Source organism: Pavona decussata, unplaced genomic scaffold, assembly GCF_977016875.1.
Source record: "Pavona decussata unplaced genomic scaffold, jaPavDecu1.1 SCAFFOLD_21, whole genome shotgun sequence".
Taxonomy (NCBI): domain Eukaryota; kingdom Metazoa; phylum Cnidaria; class Anthozoa; order Scleractinia; family Agariciidae; genus Pavona; species Pavona decussata.
This window is the reverse complement of record NW_028145444.1, coordinates 3,921,862-3,932,500: the sequence shown is the minus strand read 5'-3', so window position 1 is coordinate 3,932,500 and position 10,639 is coordinate 3,921,862. Positions and strand designations below refer to the sequence as shown.

Sequence of the window (10,639 nt, the reverse complement as noted above, 5' to 3'; positions counted from 1 at the left end):
AGTCTCGTTATTGAAATTTAAAATAAATTATTTAAGAAAGCTATATTGTAAGCGTTCTAACGAAATCAATAAATCGAGCTCGCCGTTGTGGTGTTATGATGTTGTGTTTTGTTTTGTTTTGTTTTTTGTTGTTGTTGTTGTTTTGTTGTTTTTGTTTTCTTTTCTATGTCCCATTTTATGCCCAGGATTGTATGCTAACGAATTCTTAGTTGGACAAACACTTTTTCCTTATATTCAGTAAAGCACGTAACTCTAAATTTGAATGCCTCATATTAGACAAGTGTCTTTGTACATGGTTTAATTGAGGATTTGGGAAAGGGGAAACTTTGTGATGTACGCGATACGTGCCGAAGGAAACGACCTAGATGTTTGATTCCACGATCTTGTCGTAAACTTTTTTTCAATAAACTGTGGGAAACTTACTTCATTTTTTTTTTAAAGCGTGGAAAGGAGCCCAATTGTGACCCCTCCTAACTATGGACAATGGTATGAGCCACATCTCCTTAATAAATGTTTCTTTAGTCGACTGTCAACTGAGGGATGGACAGCTTACTAGGGTTCAACAGCTGATACGCCGATTATCGTTAAAAGAATAAAATGTTTTTCCTTCCTTCAAACCGAAATCAGCGGCCATTGTACCCTAACCCTTATCTCGTATCCAGGTTTGGAAATGTGACCGTGGGAGATCTGCGTACGAGATTACCCTAACCTCCCTCCCCCAATCCACGTTAGCTAATGTTCCCGTGAACCAACACGTGAGACTGTATGACGAACAACGTGCCCGAGTTGGGCAACTTTTTAAACTGTACTCTGACACGTGGACAATTAAAGAATGACGATTTTAACCTTTTTATTTCCTCACCGTATCTTGCTTCCCAGTGACGAGATATTTAGACCAGATACCACAGCTGCCAATATAAGATACTGTAGACAGCTACTCTATCTATACAGTACTACAAAAAATGAAGCCAACTGGCTAGTCTGAAACAAAACGGCGTGAGACAGAAAAAAGGTAATCCGATTTTGTCAGAAATTATTGTGTAAAAATTTGAAGGGTTTTCGAAAGGATTTATTTGTGTTTAAGGTTACCCGGCACCTTCAGAGGTGTCTCGCGTCCAAGCGATGAAGCGCGTCCGGTTTAAACTGTAGATACCTGACCCCTTATATCAAATTAAAGCTTATAGAGCTGGCTACCCAACTAAACCAAGAATTTTGAAATAAAATGAATTGCCGAATTTTTAGCGCTGTTTTCTCGAATAAATTTTTGTCACTTGGAGGAGCCACCTTAAAGAGCTAAAACTTAAAAGGAATTTGTTCGTTTGCTTTCAAATTTGGACAGTAGCTAGTTTAACATATAAACAACAAAAACGTGTCTGCGAATTTTTTCTTTCCAAATATTTTTTCATCCTATTTCGAAAATGCTCTATAACATTTTACTGCGATTGAATATGGCAAAACGCAGACACGTTTTTTTAGCTCTTTGGGTCCGGTAACTGAGGAGCAAATTAAATTAGCAAAAAACAAAATTCACTTTGACTTGTAGCTTTAAAAAGGTGATTCGGACGCTCGCAATTAGAGGTCGTGAAAAATTCGACAATTCATTTTATTTCAAAATTCTTGGTATAGTTTGATAGCCTGCTCTATAAGCTTTAATTTGATATAGGGGTTTAGGTATCTACAGTTTAAACTGGACGCGCTACACCGCTTAAACGCGAGACACCTCTGAAGGTATCGGGTAACCTTAAAAAAACACTCTGTTCTGGTCTTTTTAAGGAGAGAAAACGTAGAAGAAGAAAACACCAATAAATGGTCATAAATGCTTTATTTAGTTTAGGTAGCAATTACTTTCTATTTCCACATAATTCAAATTCTATATACAGTCTGTAAGTATGCTAGAGAACCATTCGGTAGCTGAGCCACGTAAAAGAACATTTCAGTGTGTCCTACATGCAAGCCCCAATATTAGCCATAGTATCCTGGCGGAATTTTAGCATCCCTGTTTTGAAAAACGCATCCCGAGTCCATTGCAGTTTGTTGCTGAGACGCCTTGGAGAGAAAGTTGACTTTTGAGTCATCACGGCCTCTTATAAGAATTCATTAGCAAAAACAAGTACGATATAATACGCAATCCGACCGTCAAAGCCAACAAACCATAGACATCAATCAGCACATCCTGTAAAACAAGAACAAAACAGGTTAAGTGAGAATTGTTAAAGGGATTACTGACCAATCAGTGACAAAATTGATTAGCTCCAACTTATATTTAATATGTTATATTTAAGAAAATAAGCTGCAGTTCAGGCTTACTTTTGTCGGTTGAAAGCCGGTGATTCCGCTATAATTAATAAATTTTCCATGCGCTAGAAGGGCTGGGAATCCACCTAAGACGTTTGTTTCTATGAATGATAGTTTTTTTGTTCTCCACAATTCAACCCTTGTTTTCATTTAACAATTATGAATACTACTACTTTTCCCATCACACTCTATTTGACAGTGTTATAAACCAAAGAAGACGAATGAACCTGTACTAGAGTTAACTCTTCTTATACTTGCTATTACAACCTAATCTTATCTTGTGACTAGCTCTCGTTGTAGTTAATCAAAGATTTGCATTAAAAAAAAAAAAAGCAAATGAAGGCGAAGTGAGTTTATAACCAGAGACTTCTTTCCATAATTCAAGAACTGTTTCAACAACTTTCGGTCCAATATAGGTTTTAATTAAAAACTGTATTATTGGATAATGTATTTCCATAGTTTTGATTGGCTTAGCGGTCATGGTATACACGCCATTATACCATGCCCGACAAATAGCGACCCGATTAAATTGTCTTCTGGTTGTTCTTGAAAAGCGAAATTGGCACGGATCGTTTTGGGCCGGAATATGAAATGAATGGATTCCTCTTCCCTTGCCCCCACTCCCTCCCCGCTCCCTACTCTCCCACCCTGGGCACCTACTTAGGTAAATAAAAGAATAGTGACTATTACGCTGTACCAACCTTATTAAGGCCTCGGATTTCGATGACTTCGTTGCCATTGTCGATACAAGCGGTATGTGTTTGATTCTCATGGAAATTGCACGCTGAAATAAAAACACTATCTGTAAATCTCAACTTCTGGAGCTATCTGCAATCGCTGTTTGTTTGTATGTTTGTTTTTTGTAAAAAGGTCATCTAATCTTCTGAAATACTGGAGAAAGAGAGAAGCTAAAGAAAGAGGACGTTTTTCAAGCCACCTGCGATTGTTGTTGTGGATTTGTTTTGTTATTCTGTGTTAGTTAGTTTTTCATTTTTGTTCGTGTTTTTTACTAAATTCATTCAGAATTGTTTTTAACGACATCATTTAACGGCATCAGATAACGGCTGTACTTTCTAAAGTTTTATTTGATTCATTAAAGTAGCATACTTATATTTCCATAATTTTCCCACTGATTGACGAGTAGAGCATCGAATCCGTAGTTAAACCAGGAAAGATACGGTAACCATGACAACCACGTTGGTATTGTCCTGAAATGAACAAAAATAACAAAAACCATTCTAAGGCCGGCACTTGACATTCAAGACAGAAAATTAACGCACAAAGCTGTAAGGGACAAATTGTCAATTTCCGTGCAAACATTTGCGAGACAATGTCAAGGTTGTACTGGAAAATATCTCAATGACTGATCACCACAAATACTTCATCAATGTGTTTTCCTTTGTAAATCCGTATAATTATGTTGCATAATTATACTAATTTCTAATTTCTCATTCATGTCTATACATTTAATATAGTTTTAATGTAATATTTATCAAGTGTTGTAAATTCGTAAACATGTAACTACTTTAAATTCATAATTTTTTTCTTCCAATGTAATTTATTAGTGGGGAAATAAAATACTAATTATATTATTTATATAGATCATAACGCTACTCCATTTAACTGCGTAAAACTTACGTGTTATCCAAATAAAATCCACCCAGAAGTAACAAAGGCATACTTAATGGGCCACTGAGAGCAATGGAAATGGATGAGGTGGGAGAAACTGTCGAGATAACATAAGCTGAAAAAAAAAGGAAGTGAAAATGTATTTTTAATCCATGAAATAAACTACTGACCCGCTACCGTATCGTTGAATAGAATTGCTGTTTCTTTTTTCATCTTGAAGGAATATTTTCCTTGCATATTTGATGACACTGACTAAAAATACAACACTTAGAGACTACGGCGCAATTCAAGAAACTCCGCGTCCTACTCTTATCACGCAACTGCTGATAATAACCGGACGTGGGAATTCTATTATCTGCGTTTCTGCGCATGTACACTGGTTTCGACTTGAGTGTGTACAATTGTACCACCATTTCTTAATTCCACTCGCCCTTGTTGAATATATAAGAATGTTTTATCGAATGCTTGAATGGTGAAAGCAATTTCCTCGTAGGAAGTTTGAACAAAGTTTGTGCTTTCAACGGGGAGGCCAGTCTAGCAAACTCCCAAGTTACTTTATTCAACGAGTGTCCTGTTTTGTTTACGAATTTGTCCATTTCATTTTCCACCTTAAAAAATTCATCTTGTGTCAAGGAATGTATATGTTAAAAGATTCAAAATGGCACAAAGAAGGACATTTTGCCACCCCAGCACCGGACAAAAACTATAGCTAGCAACAAGAGAGCTCGAGTCAGATTAAGGAGGGACAAAAGCCTGTGCTCCAGGGCTTAACTAAGGTACTTCAGGAAGTTGCTTCCTAGCTTGTGCCACTGCGCATACGTTCTGCGCATCTCGGGATGGTCCGAGAAACTAGGTTTCTCAAGGGCGGTGCCTACTAATACAAAGGTATTTTGCGCAGTTTATGACTATGCGGAAAAAGCAGATCTTAGCAAGGGCTATTGGGACATGAAAATTGGGGGTAGCAATGCATTTTTCAAAGATAATAAAGTTTCAAGTTAGGGGAAAATCCTCTGCGTTGTTTCTATGTATTTTAATTTTTTTAATTATTAATTATCTCTGAAATTTGTGTAATAACCTCCAATTTTCTTTCTAGATTCAAATATATTCCTTGCTTAGATTTTCATTTCCCGCACAGTCATAAAGTCCGAAAAAATATCTTGGTTTTTGATAGACGCCGACTTTATATAGATTCATGAATCGTGCATCAAAAACGTCTACAGCAAGCACTGTACATGTCAGTGATTATCTTTGGTGTGCGATTGGTAGTGACTACTGAGGAATTATAATGTCAAAAATGTAAATATACAAACCAAAAGATACAGCAGCCATGGTGACAAGAGCAAGTATCCCGTACGCGTAAAAGAACCTCAGAGCATCGGCTCTCAAACCTGCAAAAAAAGGAAACATAGATGAGAATACTATAAATTGGTTTTTGTTTGCTTTGGGTTTCTTCTTACTACCCCTCGCTATGGATAGTGCACGATCAACACTAAGCAGCTGCGCCAATAATAGTAATAATAATAATAATAATAATAATATAATAATAATAATAATAATAATAATAATAATAATAATAACGTTTGATTTGGTGCGTCTACTATGCCTGTGTCACTGAGTAAAAAACAATACAGTCATTGTTTATTCACAAGGCTTAAACTTAACATCACATTTCTTTCACATATACCACTCATCGACATCAAATCCAAGCAGTATGCAGGATGTTTGTCCCATGAACCTAGTTTAATGGCCTCAGCTCTCACGAGTCTCCTGTAGCTCAGTGGCAGAGCATCCGAACAAGTAATCGGAAGGTCTTAGGTTCGACTCCTGTTGGGAGAATACGGATTTTCTTTTTCCGGGTATGCCTGTGTTACTGACTGAAAAAATTCATCTATCATTTATTAACCAGGCTTAAGACATAATGTCACATCTCTTTCAAACACAGACTCTGTTAGTAGGTTATAGGTGTCATCCGTCAGACATACAGCTACGTCGTTTCATTCAAACTCCCGCAGACCTCAAAGATCAGTTTTAAAGATACGTTTGTCGTATTCGAAGGCATGGAATCACTGCTAAACCATATGATGACTGAAACACTAGAAAAAGTGACTGACCACACTGTAAATTATTTGATAATTTCCAACTTCGATCATCTAGATTGTTACTCCACAAAATTTGATATCACAGGATTAGGGAAAGACGCCGTTGTCTTGAAATAGCGAGTGTCTACTCACCAACCATCCAGTATCCAATAACAAGCAAGAGCAATGGAGCAACAAAAAACTGAGGGGTCTGCAACGAAATAAACAGTAGATTAAAAATCTCCATGATCTATAATCCTATCCTTGACAGCCTACTTTCCAGTACTATATCATCAGACTCTAAGAGTGGTTTTCATTTCGCAACAAGTGGTTTTCGACTACGCATAACAATTGACTTTTTGTTTCACAGTTTTCTTGAGCCGTACAACAACAAGTGTTAAATCCAATGGTACGGTAAAATATTCTAGGGGTTTGCAGACCAAACTTTATATTTTTCTTCTTAAATCTAGAATTGCTATTTGTCGGGTAAAATTATGAACAAGACCTAACCCTGGATACGGGGAAGTAATAAGGCCTCTGATTGGCTCCCTGTTTAACAGCTATCAGCTCATGTCTTATGAGTACGAAGTACTCAAAAACAGTGCCCGTGATAATTGTTTTTCTTTTAACATATTTGTTCAGGGTAAATTAATGTCAGGGAAAATGTCAGATTTTAGGCAAAACTCGAAAGAGCGCAAGAGCAGTTAGCTCTGGATGGGTGTAGGCTTATCTGATGTACGTCTAATACAAATGTTGGAGTCGAATGTTCAGTGTAGTATCCTCTTCTGCGAAACTGGTGTGCCCCATTAACCAATATGTTTGGTTGCTTTGTATTCTCCAACCCAAAACAGGTTTCTTTTCAAAGTAAAGCAAAGGGAAAAAAAGGAGAGTTGCTTTGCCAATGCCAATGCTCCCCCAATGCCAGTGCCAATTGGCATTGGGGTGCAAGGACCTTTCGAAAGCACGACGTCAACGCCAACGAAAACGTCACTCAGAAATAAATATTCACGTTATCTGGCATGCTTTGTGATTATTTCAACTCGCTCAACTTAAAATGTGGCTTAATTATCCAGGAAGATACGTAGTAGCAAAACTGTTCAAGTCCAGAAAGAGAAAGAAAAAAATTCACCGTCGTGTGCCCACGTTTCCTTAAAACTTTGAATTTGGTCATTTTACGTCGATGTTTTTGGAGCGGACGTCAAAGAAATGTACTAATATTTAACACACGCGCAGAACGATTGCCTTCTCGTAAAACGTCTTGCTTTCCGACGTTCTCGTTGCCGTCGCCATCGTGTGCTTTTAAGGTTCCTATCTGATTTTGTACCGGGCGAACTTACTTCAGCAAGGGTCTTGGACAGAAAGTAAACATCCGTTCGATACATTCCATTGTGGTGTTCCCGCAGAAAAACAGCACGTTCCTCCGGAAAGGTCTAGAGAGAAAGGGTGCAAAAATGCATCGAAAATAAATTAGTTTGTGGACCCTAATAAAGTCTACGTAACCGTAGGTTTATAAATTCAGTGGACAAAATCATTGGGGTGCGCTCTGGGAGCTTTGGTTTTGTTTGCAAGAAAAACACGAAGACCAAAATTAAGAGCCTAGACACAAAACTAGATATTTGGATAAACAGTAGATTTCCTTATTTGGTAAATGCATGGCGTAAAAGCTATAATCATTTCACAAGGATTCAAGGGGAAGTTTTATCTATTTTTAAGTGTCAATATGTATAGCCAAACAAGTTATTTGTGTTTTGTCAGCAATTACTACAAATGAGAGAGCCATCATTAACAGTTTCTTTACATAACAAGTGTCGCTTAACCAGATAATATCTTTGTTTTTGTTCCAAATGAAGTTTAATGAGGATTTTAAAGGGGAATTGTCACGGTGACTTTTGTTATGTTTTGGTCAAAATGTCACAAATTTTTTATTGAAGTACTTTTGCTCAAGCATCAAATTGCTCTTAGAGCACGAAGAAGAAACACCAAGAAGTTGTTTTGAAAAAAAAAAAAAACTAGTCTTTTTAAACCAGCCTCGAGGTTTTAGTAAATCCGATAAAGCACTCGAGTGTTTGTTGTACCTTCTCAAAACATTAGTAATTTTTGGAGAAACTCGAAGCCAAAGTTCACCAAATTTTATGATAATTGAGATCACAATTCCAAACCTTTTTCGTGGTAGTGATTTCCTTTGTTTTCTCGTCAACCTAACATCAAACTACAATCGCGCTCTAAAAACTCTGAGATATGGCAGGTGCCTTCAATATCTACATTAATAATACATTAATGACATTACCAATACAGTAATAATACAACACAGTCATACTTACAAAGTACACTGATGCCATGTTACTAAACGTACATGTTGTCAACATGAAGAACAACGCTCCATAGATATTCTGTATGCCCCCTTGATCATATTTTACTTGGAAGAAACAAATTCCCATCACAAAGCCTAAAAACTTGACGAATGTTATAACACTCATTAGTAAACATTCACTGCGCTCTTCTGCGAATACAAAAATCATATTGGCTCAGTCACCAGGAAGACTCTTCTAGCGCGCTACGTCATTGCAAACTACAATAGGCCATTTCCAGACAACATTTATTCGGTTTTCCCTGAAATCTTGCAGTTAATGCGAGGCTATAAGCCTAAACAAATGCCACAGATCTAGCATACACAACCGACTGGCAAAAGAACTAATCCAAACGGATTCGAATGATAAGAAAACCTCCATTCAGCAAATTTGAGTATTTCCCTTTATGATCAAGATCAAAATGTCAACGTCATTCAGCAGAGAGATCTCACCACATATCGATTAGTGGCTGGCCAGTGACCAGCGGGAGTTGTGTTTGGCCGGCCGCCTTTTTAAAATAAACGTTGTCAAGAAGTTTTGTTGTTACTTTGGAAATGTTTTAGCACAAAATCATGTTCGTATTTCGTGAATAAAGCAGGAGAATTTCTCATCAATTTGTGAAAATTTCATGCCACTTCTTTATCTCAGAATTTTGCCCTACCCCCCTTCCTCTTCCTTCACTTTTTTTTTCTGGATCCCCCCCCCCCCCCCCCATCAAAAGTCATATTTTTTCGTGTGAACCACCCCCAAATTCCACCAATCACCTATACCTTAGGTAGCTACCCTTTGCCTTATAACTATGGAACAGACAAACCAAATGAATTCAATATAGAAGGAGTAACACTTACTATATTCTGATAGAATCTCACTCGGAAAATTACAGAATCTCGATTATTGGTGAGCCAAGATCGCCAGAAAACAGAACGAAACTGTTGGCACCACGACGCTTTGTACCTAAAACAACAGAACGAAAATCATACAACGCCTGCAGATTATACCACAAGGGGGAGGTGGAGAGGGGGAGTAGAGGCCCTCGTAAAGATCCGGCAAGTTATGCGTTTGAGGGTAAATTGTGCGGATTTTTGTTGTCACTTTAAATGTTGGAGCAAGCCCGACCTCTTTAATTCAATTCAATTTCAATTCAATTTATTATTATTTCCAACAAATTACACAACCCGCGTATAGAATTAGCTAATCTTGGCGGGTATTAGTAATAGACAAAAATTAAGACTACAATATTGCTATAATGTCGGCACTACAATGTAAGACTGTGACATGCAGTTGTAAACGAAACACATCGCTATAAGGTCCAATAATTAGTAATAAACAAAATCTCTTTCATGTCTGATGTTATACATTACAACCACTTTAGATAATTATCATGGCAATAAACAAGGTACATTGAATTTATAACTAAGTATCGTTGTTCACACACAAAGAGCCATTGAAAAAAACACCACAGCGGAATTCTTGAGGGAAGTAAACACCGTAATTAGTTTCTGTCCATGATACAAAGACACGATGGAAGAATTTGAAAATCTTGGCCAATTTCCTTTTTCAGTTGTTACAGTGAGATAGAATGTTAACTATTAACAAAATGAACCATTAGTTTTAGACGTTCTTTGGGGCAAAGTGGTTTTTGACAGGTCATCAATTCAAATTAGTTCTTGAGGAAACTTAACTGGAAAAGATGACTTGGTACTTACGGTGAGTGAGGGACGGTTTTGATGTCATCATGGAATGAATCCTATAAGAGGAAACTTTCTGTTAGCATTTAAGCAATTATGCCAATGTAATTATGACGAAAGTGGTTCTAACTACCGTAAAGTACCGATAGTAACGAACCTTCGAAAGTAACGACCCCCCGAAAGTAACGTCAAAACTTTGTGGCTACTAATAAATCCCAAAAATAGCGAGTCTCCGAAAGTAACAGCCCCCCGAAAGTAGCGATTCCCCCAAAAAGTAGCGCGACCATGCAAGTTGTTTTTTCATTACTTTATACAAATACCGAATGATTTTACTGTTTTCCAGTCAAATTTTTAATGGACAATCTTCGTGCGTGGACAAATTGATCACGATAAGGCCTTTTACAACAACGGAAAGCCTTAAGCCGTCATTCGTCCTTGGCATCAGTTCACTGATGGTGTAATGTGAAAACTAAACTAATAGAATTTCGAATGAATTAACAACAGAAACGTTTCTTCAAATTAAAATTGAAAACTCTATATATACTGCAGTATAAAACGCAGTGTGTCATGGACTAAAAGCACTGAGTTTATCTTTCCTCCC

General features: G+C 37.3%; 2 protein-coding genes across 3 annotated transcripts in view; one reads left to right on the top strand and one right to left on the bottom strand.

Moving 5' to 3' along the window:
* LOC146486296 (protein white-like) overlaps positions 1-99 on the top strand; it is a 28,706-nt gene extending 28,607 nt beyond the window's left edge. For both annotated transcript variants that reach the window (XM_085100038.1, XM_085100037.1), the window contains one exon: positions 1-99. This exon is cut by the window's left edge and continues 604 nt beyond it. The gene's annotated coding sequence lies outside the window, so the exon portion shown is untranslated.
* A 1,706-nt stretch (positions 100-1,805) lies between these two features.
* The window catches only part of LOC146486293 (protein white-like), a 33,187-nt gene continuing 24,353 nt past the window's right edge, over positions 1,806-10,639 (bottom strand). The window contains exons 10-19 of the mRNA XM_085099999.1: positions 10,057-10,097; positions 9,199-9,304; positions 8,324-8,455; positions 7,340-7,432; positions 6,156-6,213; positions 5,235-5,312; positions 3,934-4,039; positions 3,403-3,503; positions 2,997-3,079; positions 1,806-2,173 (exon numbers count right to left, since the gene is read on the bottom strand). Of these exons, the coding sequence (XP_084956125.1) occupies positions 2,075-2,173; positions 2,997-3,079; positions 3,403-3,503; positions 3,934-4,039; positions 5,235-5,312; positions 6,156-6,213; positions 7,340-7,432; positions 8,324-8,455; positions 9,199-9,304; positions 10,057-10,097 (897 nt within the window). The 3' untranslated portion in view covers positions 1,806-2,074. The remainder of the gene's footprint in view (positions 2,174-2,996; positions 3,080-3,402; positions 3,504-3,933; positions 4,040-5,234; positions 5,313-6,155; positions 6,214-7,339; positions 7,433-8,323; positions 8,456-9,198; positions 9,305-10,056; positions 10,098-10,639) is intronic.